The sequence below is a fragment of the Clupea harengus genome, unplaced genomic scaffold (assembly GCF_900700415.2).
Source record: "Clupea harengus unplaced genomic scaffold, Ch_v2.0.2, whole genome shotgun sequence".
NCBI classification, from domain to species: Eukaryota; Metazoa; Chordata; class Actinopteri; order Clupeiformes; family Clupeidae; genus Clupea; species Clupea harengus.
The window spans coordinates 155,001-172,130 of NW_024879590.1; the positions used below are offsets into that span (position 1 = coordinate 155,001).

Consider the following 17,130-nt stretch of genomic DNA (forward strand, 5'->3'; position numbering starts at 1 on the left):
TTCTCAAAATCCCAAAGGCTGGGTCTGTGTAAATACCTTCACATGGACCAAAAAGCAACGAGTAAACATCAAGTAATATGAGAGTAGAGAAAATATCCTTGAGAGTAGAGAAAATATCCTTGCAGTTGAATAACCGTGGCTAAGCAGCGCACCTGGACTCGGTGACGTCCCGGATGGCCCCGGTGCAGTTGATCTGCGGCACGTAGCCTTTGCAGGCTTTTGGGGCGCAGACGGTCATGAAGTTTGGGCGAGGCCGCCCGATGGTGAACTTGGCCAAGTCGGTGAGGGACTGGCTCACGGCGGCTCCAAACAGGAAGGTGCCCACCACTTTATACAGAGCGGCCACGTACTGGTTGAAATCCGAGTTGGAGTGGATCCTCTTACTGTAGACCAGGTAGGCCTCGCCAGAGCTTATCTGAGTTAGTCAAAGCCAGATGGGTAAAATAAAAAAAAAATAAAGATAAAGGGTCAAGAAAGGCACTGGCAGAAATCATATTTGAAAAGAAGTGTGTAAAACTGGACAATACGGTTGTCAATGCTTGTGCATGCATGTGTATAAGAGAGAGATTTTCCAAGAAGACATATAAAGAAATATAGTGGTACACTATAAAATCAGATTGTGTTATGAGAGGGAGGCCAATGAAAGTGAGATAAATGATGTGCGAGTTAGCTGATGGTAGACAGTGACATGGTCAAAGCCAGACAGACGCCAGACAGAGGAAGAGTGATGAGTGAGAGAGATGGATGGGCTGGCAGAGCACTCACTATAATGACAGTGCAGGAGATGGTGACGGCTGCCAGCAGACCGTGGGTGATGGTGTCGGGCTTCAGAGGGTATCTGATGCTCTCGTCGTCGCAGTAGATGCCCCGCTGGTACGGCCGGAACACGAGGTTCATGATGATGAATGGCAGCGCCGCTGGAGAGAACGGCAGGAGACAGCGGGGGTCAGCGGGTCACACCTCAAACTCAACTCACCCACCCACAGCACATCACAGCCAACTCCATCCTGTGACCTTCACACCCAAACAGCCAACTCTCCTCCCTGATCAGCCAATTCCTCTAAATATTGATCATAGTGTCCCTTAAACCACCGGTATAACAGGGGCTTTACTTTATTTAAACTTTAAGCACTATGTGTGTTATTAATCTATTAGTACAGTGTCCATTTTAGTTAAGTATGTGCTACAAGCTAGTACTTATTGTTTGTGTTTGCGTTTTAGGGTTTAGGGTTGAATTAGTTAAGTACACTGTACCAAAGGCTGCTTAAAATAAAGTGGGATCACAATACCATGTATTGTTAAAACTAGTCTTTGTTGTCTAAAATTAGCTTCCATTTGAAGGAACATTGTCTTTGGACATACCCGTCTGCCAAATACCCTAACTATTATATAGCTATTCAGACATCTCGGTCAGCTCTCATAAGAGGTGCCTTTTTTGGGCATTACCCTTTCTGTCTGGAAGAAAATGTTGCGTTTCATTAGTGGCAGTGGAAAAGGTAACAACACTAAATGTAACTCAAGTGAGTGTATCAGGAAATGTGTATTCATTTAATTCCTCAAGTGAGGCCGCTAGACTGGGCAACATAAAAGGATAGTGTTGTGGCCACTGACTTGAACTTAAGTCCAACAACACAAGTCTGTGTTAAAAATGAGAGAAGAGCAAGAAGGGGGTGTGTTTGTGGAGAACTATTGTGAAGAACTGTGAGCGCTATTACTCAGCGAGTATGAACAATGGACATATGACCAGCCAGTGATGGTTTTGCGAGGGATGAGTAACGTGGAGTGGAAAAGACGTTGCCTACTAAAACAGAGGAATCTGTGATGTATATAAATATACGTCCAAAATATCCTTCAATTCTTCCAAGAAATTGTCAGTGCACTTTTGTCTGTAGTCACGCCCTAACAAATAATTTACATTAATAAGAGTTTATGCCCTCTCCAAAAAAACATGAAAGTCCTCATCAAAACCATTTTGGACATTGGGGTAACAGCCAAATGTTTCCCTTTGCCAAAAAGCCACAGGTTACACAAAACATTTTTTTCGCTTGATCCTGCACACGTCTGTAAATATTACGGTCTTGTGCCCTAATTCATTCAAGCTAAATAAGACAGCTTTGTCAACAAACCTACCTAAATATAACAACTCTATGTGCCTGATGCAGATGGAAAAAAAAGTCCAATTTTGAAGATCTATCCAAACCAGCCCACAGTCAACCTGTCTGATGTGTGATTGTAAATCTGGGTGAGAGGGCTGCAGAGGCTGATGGTCAAGCTCTATGAATGGAATTCTGTTCACGGCCAGAGCTCCAACAAGGGCACACATAACACAATGGCTTAGAGTTTTGTAAGAATGGGTAAATGAAAAAGAGAGTGGAAAAAGGCAAGAAAGAAAGAGAGGAGATCAGCTCACATCATCTGGCAAACCTCGTAGGTAGACTGCATTTTTCTACACTGATGGAAACATGTCACACTTCATTATATGCAAGGCATTATTTCCAGTCATTGAGACCAGGTGGGGATTTAGCATCTTGCTTAAGTACCCCTCGATAAACAGCCAGGAGTCAGAACACTCGGAGATCTCCAATGGTCCAGTGCTTTTAGAAACATGGTCCTGGTTGGCCAGCCTCTGCTCTGTCTGACAGCCAACTGCAGTTTAGACTGAGAAAATATTTATTCCAAAGTGGATATTTCTCCTGGTTATGTGCAAATGCTATGAAGCATTGGAGGGCCATTTTAAGTCATAAACCTCAAGTCATCAAGACAGCACCGCTCGTAAAGGGAAAAGATCCTAAAAGGTGAGACAAGGATAGACATTTTTCCTCTTTCCCCCTTTTTTTTGCCTTCCTGTTTTCCAAACACTACTCTTAAAGTAGGGGACATTGACAAACAGTGTCTGCCTCGAGTGTGTTCACAGCTATGGCCAGACTTCCTTCGCTAGCGTCCACCCTCTCTCGCCTTAGGCCACTGTTTCACAGACGCACACAAACGTCCACCTCAGATCTCCACCGCACAGCAACACCATGGACATAAACACAAGCGTGGCCTCACCCCAACTGGACCTGCCACTGCGGAGTTAGTACGTGACACCGGTCTCCACCACTGGCTGAAGACAACACTTGCATCCTCAGCAATGCATATTATAGAATGGGATATTAACAGCTTATCACAAGACTTTTTCAAGAAGTGTAAATTTCACCACAAATGTAGCTAAGTGGTCATCATGTGAACAGTGACTGTGTGTGTAGGTGTGTGTGTGTGTGTGTGTATGTGTGTGTGTGTGTGTGTGTGTGTATGTGACACTGCAGTGTCACACTATACCCTGAGCCCATGAACAAAGACATGTGCTGTCTTTGCTGAAGAGAGGAAACTGAGACAACAGCAAAAAGAACCTCTGTGTTCCGTGTCAATGAACAATAGGCCATGAGATAAATGGTGCTATCTTTGGCAACATTCAAGGCCAGATGATGCTGCACCAGCCCTCAAACAAAGCCATTCTACCAGGGTGAAATAATGAGATATGCCACTTGATCCACCATTTGAGGTCCAGGTGGATCATCTTTTTCATTGTTTTATGGATTTATTTACTTCTAATTCCTTGACCAGACAGGTATTTTGTCTAGAGGCTAAACCCCAAACCCTTCTCTTTCAAGATAAACGGGAGACATTTAAGAACCTTGCGTGATGGTGAACTTTTACGACCCATTAATGGGAATTTTGTTGTTGTTGTGTTTTTGCAAATGCATAATTATTACATAAAATGCTCTAATCCTAGGATTATCTGAGGTTTTCTTTACTTCATCAACAAAGCAATCTGTTTGCCATTATTCAACCGAAATGCCTCAGGGATGGAAACAAGCAAACACCACTGACACCCACGTACGCACCCACACCATAGGCCATGAACCCACACACCTCTTAAACCCAACGAATACGTATGGAGTTAACTACAAGCAGATGTAGACGCCGGAGGAAATAAGCAGGATTCCACGCGCCACGGCGAACCCCACGATGGTTAAAACAGCACCCCGGCTCAGCTTCATCAAAGGCCTTGAACACACCATTTAACTTCCCCTGCTTCAACCCTCGGAGTGTGGTGCCTCTGTCAACATCAGCCAGCTGCAGCACACCTGCCATCCAGAGGAACATTTCCCACTAACTGACTAAAACCCGTTCCATTGTTATCACTGTTTGCCTAGAACAATCTATGTGGAAGTAAAGGGGGTAAGAGGAGCCTCTTCACTGGCCTTTTCAGCCGTGGAGTTGAGTAAACCTTCACAGCACCACAGACGGGCCTTTCATCGCAAGTCACAGTTCAGACTCTTAAGAAAAATTGGATGACTGTCGCTGCCCTTGGCTGTTGTTCTGGCTGGCAAAAACCCCCACTCTCACAGAAATAAAGTTGAAGTGTCAAGAAACATATGTCTGAGTTTTCCGTTCCCAGGTCCCTCTATGACACATAGTTGGATGGCGAGGATGGCAACAGATACAATATTGTGGAGAGAGAATCTTAAAACTCTTTGTTGCAGCAAGACCCGATGTGACTAGATTCTTCCCAAGGGCCACTCATAAAAAACTGACTGATGGGTCTCCATGCAAGATCAACATTTACAAGTGGGCCTGTTTTAGAATATTTACTGAGCCTGTTTGAATATTGGAATCATTTTATGATTCAAAAATTCATTACCTCACTGGAACAATATTTCCGTTGGTGCTATTTTTCTAATTACATCAATGCATTTCATTATTTACTGCACCTACAAAAAGTATTTCCAAGTAATTAAAATGGAAGCTGACTCACAGGGCAGTATTTCTGCAGCGTCCACAGTGTCTCTTATTCATCATTCCAGTTCGCACACCATTTAACTGCAATAACATGCCAATGTGCAATCTGTCAGGAAAAACACTGTCCTTAAATTCTAAATAAGAAACATAAATTCTCCCTCTCAGTTTAGAAAACATGCAAATGTTTGAAAGATCGGGCCATGGAGTTTGCAAAAGTCCTTGCATAATTTCAATAATTTGCATGTTTCCCCCTCCTTTCCTAGATCTTTCCAAATTGGTGTCTGCTTCTTAGCCCTGCTAAAAAAACTAATATTTGAGGAGCAATACACTATGCCACAAGTAATAAAAAACCCACACTGACAGAGGTCACAGCTATGCAATTAAACTGTCAAAGTTTGAAGTGACATACCAAATACATTTGAAATAGGACAATCAGAAACTGATGTTCCAAAGCTTAGTAGCACATAGAAAAACAACAGAACAACAGCAATCTTGAGTAATTTATGTAGCCTGGGCATTAAAGACATTTAAATATACCTCACTTATGATTTGAAGCTTGAAGTCTGAAACCTAACTGTAGACAAACTATGAAATAAACCCTGAGGAAGAAGACTATGAGGAGGCTTTAACTTCAGCTAGTTCTGCAGTTTGATGCAAGAGATGCTAGAGAGATTCTAGAACTATTGTCTCATGAAGGCAATTGTGTCTGCTTCCATAAAGGTCTTAAAATCAGTTTTAGCTGGAACACCAACTCCACAAAAGGTGTAGCAAGGTGTCTCTTGCATGATAAAAGAGGAGAAACACGGGTGGCTCATCTTCCAGGTAATACAAATATTAAATCAGGTCAAGAGAAATTCTAGAAGACCAGACAATACCACCCTGAACAATACCAACTCCAATATTCTGTACCTGTTCTATAGATGTCTGTTTATACATATTCTATGCAGTTTCATTGAGAAGTATTTAACCAGGTTTTTCACTAACCATCCTCTGTGGTGTCATGTTTGTATGAGACCAATATATTTGAGCTTGAACGTTGTGTTCTGAATGTTACAATACTGTTAATTTTTGATATGGGGAAATAGTGTTTAGGCGAGTTCACGGGATTGCTAAATCTTTTGGGGTAAACGTTCTTTTATAGTTGTGTTTTTTTTATTTAGAATCATTGTTGTAGCAATATTCTCACATATTGTATTCATATGTTCAGTGTTTTGCATGGACTAAAACCATTACAATTGCTAAGCTAACCAGGGCAGACAAACAGACAAGCACAGACTTGAATTACACATCATCTCCTCTGAAAAACCATTTAAATTTGGCAATAAGCAGACACCGTTTTCTGACTTGGGCAAAACATTCAACCCACTGAAACCGTTTCAGGGCCCCTTACGTAATGCACTTGCACAAACATGGTCCCTCGCCAAAATAAATGTTTTCATCTGACATACCGTAATACAAACATCATAAACACCGCAGTCTACCAGGGAAATGGGACTGATGCTGACTACTCTATGACTGTCAAGTAGAAATATTGGCTTCACTGGCATGCATGTTTCAACATCACATCTTCAAAGAAAACCGTAAGGGTCTGGGTAGCTAAATGCTGCAGGCAAGATGGATGTGGAGAGACAGCAGGGAAGTTGAAAGAGAAAAGGTGAACGGTAGTGGAGAGAGAGAGAGAGAGGAGAGAAGGAGAGAGAGAGAGAGAGAGAAGGAAAATGTGGCAACAGAGAGCTGTGATTGGACAACACCACCTGAGTCTCCTGCAGGGGAAACCATAGACATAGTAGACATGTATACTATGTCTATGGGGGAAACGACTTTATGGAGCACGGCCAACTAACCAATCAGTGGCTGGCATCAACACTTCCCTGTTTGAACACACAATGATGCCTTTTGAAGTCACAGGAAATGGCAGATCAACATATCCTGTCTGACTGAAGTCTAAATGAAAGATCTGAAAAGTCAAATGTGATCCTTAGGGCAACTAGCACTTTGCATGTTGTAGTATCGTTTATTGGAGCTTGAAGGAGCAATGTCCAACCTATATTGCTCTCTAGGAGCACAGTTGATGGCAGGTACCAGATTGACGAAATTACATAAAACAGGGACTCCCACTTGCATGTTAGAGGGTAGACCAAAAACATATGCTTGTCCTGACACACATAATCATAGACATCATACAGGCAGGTGTTGCCTTTGAGGGAGGGTGTGGCTATATGGGCCAGGTCACCTTCAGACTAATGAGTTTTTTGGATCAGTAATCCCATCGGCCCATTGGCATTTCTGACCTCAACATACAGCAACACTGTGGTTTCAAGAGAGCCTGATCTATTCAGCAGGGACAAAACACATGAAACACTTGTGAGAACACCTAGCAGAGGGAAAATGAGACACCCACGGTACATTGTTCATTCAGACAAAATCAGGCGACAGGTGAGTGAACAATGCAAAAACAGAAGGCTGTAGTGACTAACAGCATACTTGGGCAGGAACTTTTAAGTATCCTGAACTTGTGAATTAGGGCACAGAATGTCACTGCCGACTGAATGTCCCCCATATTTAGGATTTACCAAAGCTCTGGCCAGTGGAAACTGTGCAGCAAAAACAACTGGGAACTAGGTGAAAGGAAGTGTTATTCAGCTAAGCCCTCTGTATGCACTGGGGGTTCCAGACATCATTACAGTAAACCAAGACTGTGGCACACACACAAGTGCTCTGGCCTTCACAAACACAGGAGATTACAGCTTCTCACTCACTCACTCACTCACTCACTCACTCACTCACTCACTCACTCACTCACTCACTCACTCACTCACTCACTCACTCACTCACTCACTCTCTCACTCTCTCACTCTCTCACTCTCTCACTCTCTCACTCTCTCACTCACTCTCTCACTCTCTCACTCTCTCACTCTCTCACTCTTTCTCACTCTCTCACTCTTTATCTCTCACTCACTCTTTCTCTCTCACTCACTCTTTCTCTCTCACTCACTCTTTCTCTCTCACTCACTCTCTAACTCACTCTCACTCTCTAACTCACTCTCACTCTCTCTCACTCTCACTCACTCTCACTCTCTCTCACTCTCTCTCACTCTCTCTCACTCTCTCTCACTCTCTCTCACTCTCTCCCTCCCTCTGGCTGTATCCTCCCAGAGCCTCCCCTAGCTCCATTCTCTAATGGCCACCACTCAACAGTGTTTTTCTCATTCAGAGCTCCTCTGTCCAACTCGTTGCTCCTCCGTCCCACTCGGCCGGTGCCAGCGATCCTCACAGTCACCTACTAAAAATACGCCCAGTAGGGGTGGAATACACAACCCCCTCTTTTGTCTTCTCTGTTTAGAGCTGCTGATGTGCAATTACTGTACATGGAATGACTGAGGCAGTGCCTTACTTGAACACTAGCTCACTCACTAAAAGACATCTCTTCTCTGCTGCCAGGAATGCGGCAGGGACTCACGCCTGATTCATGCCTCAGAAGTACTGTACTCTGCGTCTCGCTACAAAGGTACAACTTCCCCTTGCCTAATCCACACAGATGGGGTGTGTTCAAGTGCATTCATGTGTTTAAATGTACACAAAGGATAAAGGTTTTGTTTTTGTTTTTGAGTACTGAACATAATCATACACCCATTTGCTGGGAACAAAGCTACCTGCTCTATGACACACCCCATCTTAAGTATCAGAGCGTGGAACTAATCTAACCTATTGACAAGCATAGAACTATTGAAGATCTTATGTCACGTAAAAAGTTAAATTGTTATGTTATGTTAATGTTAAATGAATAAAATACCATGCTGTGTATTTACATCTACTACTGTGTACGCCAGTAATCCAGTGGCTACTGTGTAAATTCAGATCCTTTCCTGAGGTTTTGGGAAAGCGTTGCAGACAGAGATGTAGGTCAGCGTTTCCTCTCTAAGCTTTTTAACTGTTTTGGACGTGATCGTGTTTACCCAAGACTCTGGCCAGCTTCTTATCCTCATGTCCGACTAACCACAGCGGCATCCACATAAAAACATTGCCTTTAATATGAACCAACCACATGAAAAACAGACTCTAATTAGGTGCACTTGGCCAGATTAGCCGGGTGGCGATTGCTGGTCTCCAATAAGGTTAGATGCACGGAGCGTCTCGGTGCTCTGCGTGTCTGAGTCTCAGGCCCTGGACTTGTCTCAGTCTTTCTCTCAGCATGAGTGTTTGAGTGTGAGTAAGTGCGAGTGAGTGAGTGTGAGTGTGAGTGTGAGTGTGAGTGTTTCAGAGAATGTGTGTGCGCATGTGTGTGTCGGTGTGTGTATGAGAGACAGTGTATGTGTGTGTGTGTCAGAGTGTGTTTGTGTGCGTGTGTCAGAGTGTGTTTGTGTGTGTATGTGTGTGTGTGTGTGTGTGTGTGTGTGTGTCAGTACGTTTGTGTGTTTGTGTGTGCCAGAGAGTGTGTTTGTGTGTTTGTGTGTGTGTGTGTGTGTGTGTGCCGATGAGAGCTCCTCTCTGACTGAGGTTGCAGTCTCATTCGCAGGGCTGAGCTGAGTCATGTGGAAGGTATGTGCTGATCGCACAATCCTCGGCTGCAGGCCCTGGAATCCTAAATCACCCAGAAACGCCCTCCACCTCCCTCTCCTCCTCTCCCCTAATTTCATCCTGCATCCCTCAACCAACACACTCCCATCCTTGCCCTCTTTGGCAGTGTCCCACCTTTCGTTCTTTTAACCATCTTCCCTCCTTCATCCCACTCACCCTTGCTCCCCACCCTCCTTAAACAGAATTAGACATTTTGTAGACATGTCACGAATGACAGAGTGTTGTTCAGCAACAGTGAAGATAACCGGCTAATTTGTCCGCAGCTCTGACCCTGAACATTACTGTACTGCACAGCCTGTCCTTACAAATGCCTCAGAACTATTTTCCTCCCTCTGATAACAGACACCCTCTCCAGACACTCATGACTGGGTCTTCCCTGGATGTCTCCTCGGCTCCTGAGGTGATCCATTGGCCCAGCCGACCCACCACAGAGCTACACGAGGGTCTGCATATCCAGAGAGCCAGTTCAGCTGTTTGCATGAGACAGAGAACTGGTCAGTCAATCACCAGCTATGCATGAGGAGAATAATCCCAAATTACACACCAAGAATGAAGCAGCTTGCCTAATCTTACATCAAACTCCCCACTCTTACCAAAAGGTAGAAACCTTCTTATCTAATGAGGTATCTCTGTATCTCTGAATATGCGTATACACACTTATATTCATACATACGTGTGTAAGCGTGGTACATAAAATATGCCAGCATTAGCCTAAAGACCAGATCTCATCTACAATGCCCAGCATGATATTAGCAGGTGCAAAGAACGGTAAAAGAAATACGACTCAGGGCCAAATGGTACTTCAGCACCTTGTGACAAGAGTATAGGTCAGAAGACAACCCATGCACATTTTAGCACTGAGAAATTCGGGAACTGACAGTAACAGGGTTTTATTTTTTGTTTGTTGCTAAAACCAACTCACATTTTGGCCCAAGTCCTATTCCATTCAGCTGTTTTCGGTTTGAATCAGTAATTCTACTTTCAACTCTGCTTTACCAAGCTAATCATTCCCACTCACATTTAGACCAAATTCCCCCGTGATTGTCCCCAGATCTACATTGTAATGGGAGAGCCTGTAAGGAATAGACTATAAGGCTATCCTTATGCCTGGCCTCTGACCACAATAGCTTCTAGCCAGATATTCAAGTTGGCCTCTACCAATTAGAGCTTTCATAATGTGTGCACTACAATTGCAGAAACACTTGATCAACAGGTTTTTCCTTTTGTCTTTTCAAATTACTCCCCTTACACATTCTGTAAGTACTACTTACTCACCCTTTACTCTACCGTTTCTGCACTCTACTCTGTTTGGGCACTTCAGATCACACCATTGCCTAACAGGGCTTGAGCTCATAAATCTGGGCTTCTCTGTCGTCTAATGCCAAACTCTGAGCCTTAATAGCAACCATTTGTGGGTCAGTCAACATTATAAGAAGCAGACCCTACTAACATAGCAAACTAGGGTATAGAACAATTGTGAAATATTCTGGAAGCAGTTATGGGGGATTCAATCTCATCCTTCTCGACTGACAACACATTTTACAGTTCGGTTGCCACCAACTAAACTGGCAAATGTGGATTTAAACTCACTGATTATTTTTCTGACTAGAGGAGCGAAGTAGGCCAACGAAGGTAGAGGTCTGCGAGCTGAGCCAACACCCATAGCCAGTGTTTGTGCTGAGGGTAGATTTACACAGACGGAGGAAAAGAAGCAGGGTGGGTATGTTGCTGAGGGTCTTAGATGTCAAACAAAGTCCTGGGAGAGGAATGTCTGGGGCCACTAAAACCCTTCACCAGAAGTCTGTATAGTAGTGTACGGATTGTCTCTGGCTTAGGGTGATCGGGGTCTCCAACACCTGCTGTCTCCATTCTGTTTTAGTGTTTGGAGCACACATCATTAAGTTGTATGTCAATACAATTTCCTTTGTTATTCCCTGTATGCTAAATTATTTATAGTTTTGGATTGTTAACTTGTCTCTTTGGTTATCATAAAACATTAATTTGAACTGGATTAAATGAAAGCATTGTCTGAGAGATTGCACTTTCATCTAGTTTTATTGCCCCCCAACAATAAAGCTGAAAAATATCTGAGATTGTGAAGTGATATCACTCATCATTACAGGAAGTGTTACGGTTATTATGGGAGATGGACGTGAAACATAGGGGCAGGCAGGCAGGGGTGGAGGTTTTTGTGTGCGGTGGGCAACATGAGAAACCGTCATGGTTTGCGGAATTTCCCTGGAAGAGATGGTGTATTTGGGAACAGTGTCAGTAAAGGTGACAGAGTCAAGGAATAGCACCGCATGCACCACAAACTTTCCCAACCATGTATCACAAATGTCACATATATTCACAGACGTAAGCAGTGTCCTCTGTCCCACAACAATCAGTGTAAACACCGGTGCTGAGCTTTTGTTGATACTGGCCAGAAGAATTGAGCCTATCCCTAGAGATCAAGACATGGCTTGTGTACACAAGAATAACATGACAGACCATGCCCTCAAGGATCACAGTACTAGGACGATTAAAGGGCAATTAACTATGGCTAATGGCAGATGCATGCAATAAAACGAGTGAATCATCTGTGGTATTGGTAAATAATTCCTTGGAATGCAATTCACTCTCATGCATGCTCTGACAGTGAGAAAACATCACGTGATTTAAGGAGAATATGGAAAAAAATAAGACTCATGCACATACAGTGGGGAAAATATAAGCTACAGAAACCTCAAGGTCTGCGCATGAGGGCCTGCCATGTGAAAAAGGTGCTGAAGCATTTTTGGGCAGTTGGTCAAGCCAAGGTCTGTGGAAAGTTATGAGCAACTAGTATCACATTTCCATAAACAAACATAACACTTCCTGAAACTTTGTGAACTCCAGTAAATTCGGAACATCAGGAAAAAGCCCAGAATCAGAGTGAGATATCAGTTTTTATCCCTCTTTGTATGTGGTTCAAGCAGACTGTGTGTACTGATCACACTAAAACCTCCAGGGCACAGGATGACATAAAACATCCCAACAAAGCTGTTCCACCTACCAGATTCTGTTCATATGTAATACTGCCAGAGACAGAACCTTACAAACAAACAGAATTAGCATGGCTTTTAGATAATGATCTTATTGGCAAGTCAAACAATTTTGCATGATTTGAGCCATAATATAATGGCTAAAAGAAGGATGTACAAACCAGATCAGGATCAACAAACCAGTAACAAATGATGAGGTCATCACACTAATTATTTTAGACAATCTGTTGTGAATTATGTCACTCCGAGAGAGAGAGAGAGAGAGAGAGAGAGAGATAGAGATCACTCGGTCATAGACTGATATTGAGTATATCCTCTGGCGTTGACCTACTTATAAATAACGTAAGATCGAGCAGGGCTTGGCTCAATAGTGCTATAAACAATCCAACGTAATCACACTTGAGATGTGCACTTCGGCTACATCTCAAGATTAGAAACATAAAGTATAGCAAGTCATTTTGTTATTTAACTATCCAGCAGTCAAGAAAATGTGTAAAACAGTATATTATCTTGAAAACAGATTCATTTTAATTGTATTTACTTGTATATTAGGTTTAAGACTAAAAACTGCTGTAAAACTAGATTGTTACTCACCCACGACCACACATAGAACATCCACGACAACATAAAGCTTCTTTCTTCTCATGTCAGTCATGGTTGATTATTTTCACTGGATAAAATCGCAAAAGTATAAAAATCATTCAATAATCTAGTGCATCTGGGAATGTTATGGTGTCCGAATGGTTAGGCTCTGAAGGCATAGGCTACACAGCAACCTGTACTGCGAGTTCTTCCGGCTTGTATCTATCTATCCTAAGTTACCTGCCTACCGCTGTTTACTGCAAAGGTAACTTCGGCTATATGTGACAAAACGCCTTAATCTGGTCAGTTCAATAGGCTTCCCAACACTCTGATCGCTCCATATTAGCTTAACATATAGCTAAATGTCGATACACTATGAACTAAGTTAAAGCTATCAACAAAGTTGGAGCTTCGCTTGAGCACCCTTTCCCAAGCCACTGCTGATTTTCACTTCCTATGAGTCTCCACAACTCCACAGCTGACGTGAGAGGCAGCGGACGAAATGTCGCGATCAAGGCAGAGCAGACTATAACCACGGGTCCGGAAAGCAGGGCTGTTCTTGAATTCCTCCGTTTCCACGTGAAAACAGCTGACTGAGGGAGGCGGCAGTGTATAATAAACGTCAAATTATCGATTTGTTTAACCTCACATTGAAATGAACACATCTGTCCATAGGCAGGGATAGTGCAAAGGAGTAGGCTACTTATACGCCCAGCATAAAAATGTCCTTCGGTTTTGTTTTGACAGCTGTGAGATCTTTTAAAATATAATTGTGGCACATTACAGGCAAGCAACGTGAGAGAGGGAGGGATATTTCCGAATAGGAACTTTTCTGTCTAATTACTTCAACATACGTTCTCTCGGCTAACTGTTCACTTTCAGCCTGCCACCTCTTCAAAGGTATGAGGTTGAGTAAAAAGGTTAAAAGAAAAAAGGGTGGGGGTATAACGGGGCCTTTGGGTATGATGATACAGTTATGGCAAGGCTTGGCTCCTTAATGTAAAACTATAAAATAACAACTGGATAAAAATAATAAATGTGTTATTAATTATAGCCATGAATAAGAGCCCACACAGAGACTAGTGCAGGGAGCCAGACTGAGTGTGTGGGACCACAGCAAAGGGCTGAGTGGAGAGGGAAAAATCCACATATTACAAAGGCAGCACCAAAATCCCCAATGAGCTGTCAGGCCACCACAGATGCTTCTGATGTATGTGGAGTTTTCATCAACAGCAAAACTTGATTGGACAATTGTTGAGTGACAGTCAAACTGAACGTGTTGTCATCTTGTCGTCAATTTCCCATCGTGCAATCTTCCTGCATAACCAGGGGCGTTTCTAAGGACTCTGGGGGCCCCAAACAATCAAAAACCCCAAAGGGAGATTCTCGACATGCCATTGCAGTGTCCTGAACGAAGTCATAGATTTTCAGCAGGTTCTAATGGAATTGTCGTTGCTGTAGACTAATGCGATCAGCTGTCCTCAGGGGCCCTCTATCTAGCTCGGGGCCCCAGGCCATTGGCTTGGGCTCCCCTGTCACAACGCCACTGCACACAACACTAAGGGCTCATCTCTCTTGTGCGCATGCACACCACTGAAAAACAGTCTTCAGCTGGCTGCCTCAATATCAAATCTGCAATTGACACCAGTTTTGGAATTACGAAAACCAGTAAACACCTTTTGTTCGAATAATGGCTATTAATATGACCCAGCCTTTAGTAGTCTGAACAACCCCTTTAGGACAAAGCCTGTAGGAATTTGAGGGGGGGGGGGGGGGGGGGGTAGATAGAAGTGCTAATTCACCTCCTATTCAGAAACTCCTCACTGGTGACCTGGTTACATAAACACCTCTTGGGAGACACCCACTGTTTTCTTTTCTCATTGTTCACAAATAAAGAGCGAGTTCCTCTGGGCTCACCACCACCTGCTTTGTGTGGAGCCCTTATTTACCAACTCTGCACTCCACCCTGCAGTGTCCTCTCCATAATGATCTGGTCCTGGCCCATTTACACCATAGTGGATCCACCAACGGCACACTATTCAGAGATCGTAGGACGCAAAGCTGGACTCTGGTAGCAACTGAACACACAGTGATGAGGACATACTGATATCGGTACACACCAGCCTGGGGTCTCAGGATAGTAATGACAGGGCATGGCCTTAGAGCCCCCCTGTTTTAGTAATGAACGCATACAGAGGTGCAAGTCTTACTTTGGTACATACAGACAGTTGGTACAGACACAACATTCCTGGTTGGTGGTTTGGTAGTTTTTGAACACACGGCTAAGGGCCTTAGTGTTGTGGTTAAGGGAAGCATATAATACGGCCACCTTGCTGAAGTGGATGCAGGAACCACCCAGTGTTTGTGGTTTCTAGGACACTGCGGAGGACTGATTGCTTAGATCAACCCAGGGAGTGTCAGAGGGTGTTGGCCTGATCTATAAATTGTATACGCCTACAGACATGCACAGATAAAGAAAACATGACAACCAGTGAACTTAAATAGTATTTAAGTATTTAATGTTATTTTTGTATATTTTCCATCTGGAAGGAAAGATTTTGCCCATTTATGACCACATTTATTCACATAATTCTCTGACAAAAACATCATATAACTCATACAGCTATATGCAGTTATGAAATCTGAGGTCATCTCCTTATCTTTTGAGAACACACACTGATAAATAATACTGTGGAACACATAATCACTAGGACAATAACTGACATAATATTGAACACTGATTCATAACAAACGAAGAAAGACATCGAATATTGAAAGAATAATCTTTTTCTTATTTACTTTCTGTGATAAGTCTGCCCTCTGTTGGTCTTTGGAGGCACATCATTTCAACTCTTAAACTGTGTATATTAATATAAATATCTTATATATGAATTATATTAATCTTATATTAATATTTTAAAGACTGAGCATGTCACACTTTGTTTTACCTTGTAGTAAGTACACAGAGATGTAATGCAGGTGGTGTATCTAGGGGCCAAAATGAATAATGCTGAAAGAAGTCAGAGGACCAGCTTCAATTGGCAAGATACTGATAGAAAGCACAGGTGACAATTAATGCCTTTGCCTTTATGTAGAGACAAACCAAATAACTTCAGAATGTGTGCTTTTCCCCCATTTTTCGCCTCTTTGTGTGATTCTGTGATCATATCTTACCTCATTCTGAATATGAATATGAAGAATCTGAAGAAAGGAGAGCTGATAGGACCAGTGAACCATTAGTGCCCAACCTAACTGATCTGGAAGACCATACTATGTGCAGCACTTATCCTGAAACACACCTCCATCACAGACAAAAACATGACTTAAGAGTCTGAGGGTTAATGAACATTCCTAACAACACATCAGGAGTGGAAATGAGGTGAAATGATTGTAATGAAAGATGGTGATTGCAATAAAAGACTGAGAATAACTGAAGCACATCTAAAATAGATCCTAGATAAAATAAGCAAAATAGAAAAAAAAACTGTGCACTTTTAGTAGAAGTTTAGTGCTTCTCAACTGATTACACATGTTTCTCTAATGCCCACTAGCACATCAGGAGCCCTTGTTGTTAAAATGTGTAATATAAAATACTGTTCGGACTGTCTTTATTGACGCTCTAGATTAGAGGTGTATTCCCATGTGTGCTGTCTCTGGCACAGGACCATGCAGTAGCAGCAGATGCAACTGTGCTGTTGAGGAAGCCAGTCTAACTCCAGGACAGGGCAACTGTGCTGTTGAGGAAGCCAGTCTAACTCCAGGACAGAGCAACTGTGCTGTTGAGGAAGCTAGTCTAACTCAATGACAGGGCAGCGGCTGGCCAGCAGCAGAACTCAGGGTCATGCTCCAGCAGAGGGCACTAAAGGAAACACAGCAGTCAGGTTGAGAGTACATCAAATTTAAGTCAGAGAATTCCTTTCAGTGAGGAAAATGTCTGAACACAGACAGTTAACATTGATTCCCTTACTTTCTTTAACTAATTGATGCTAATTTTGGCGAACTGGATATTAATTTTGAATTCAAAAGAAACAAGGACATTTTAGAGCAACTTACTCTGACCTAAACAGTAACAATCTTCAGTGCATTATTAGTGAATTCAGTGAATTATTAGTATTCAGTGCACATATTCAATCATTTATTTATTTGTTTATTTACACGTTGA

The 17,130-nt window shown here is 42.8% G+C and overlaps 1 protein-coding gene across 1 annotated transcript in view; it reads right to left on the reverse strand.

Moving 5' to 3' along the window:
- LOC122129107 (phospholipid phosphatase 2-like) overlaps positions 1-13,585 on the reverse strand; it is an 18,974-nt gene extending 5,389 nt beyond the window's left edge. Inside the window, exons 1-3 of the mRNA XM_042704146.1 lie at positions 12,981-13,585; positions 766-917; positions 153-415 (exon numbers count right to left, since the gene is read on the reverse strand). Coding sequence (XP_042560080.1) covers positions 153-415; positions 766-917; positions 12,981-13,041 — 476 coding nt within the window. The 5' untranslated portion in view covers positions 13,042-13,585. The remainder of the gene's footprint in view (positions 1-152; positions 416-765; positions 918-12,980) is intronic.
- Positions 13,586-17,130: the final 3,545 nt, after the last annotated feature.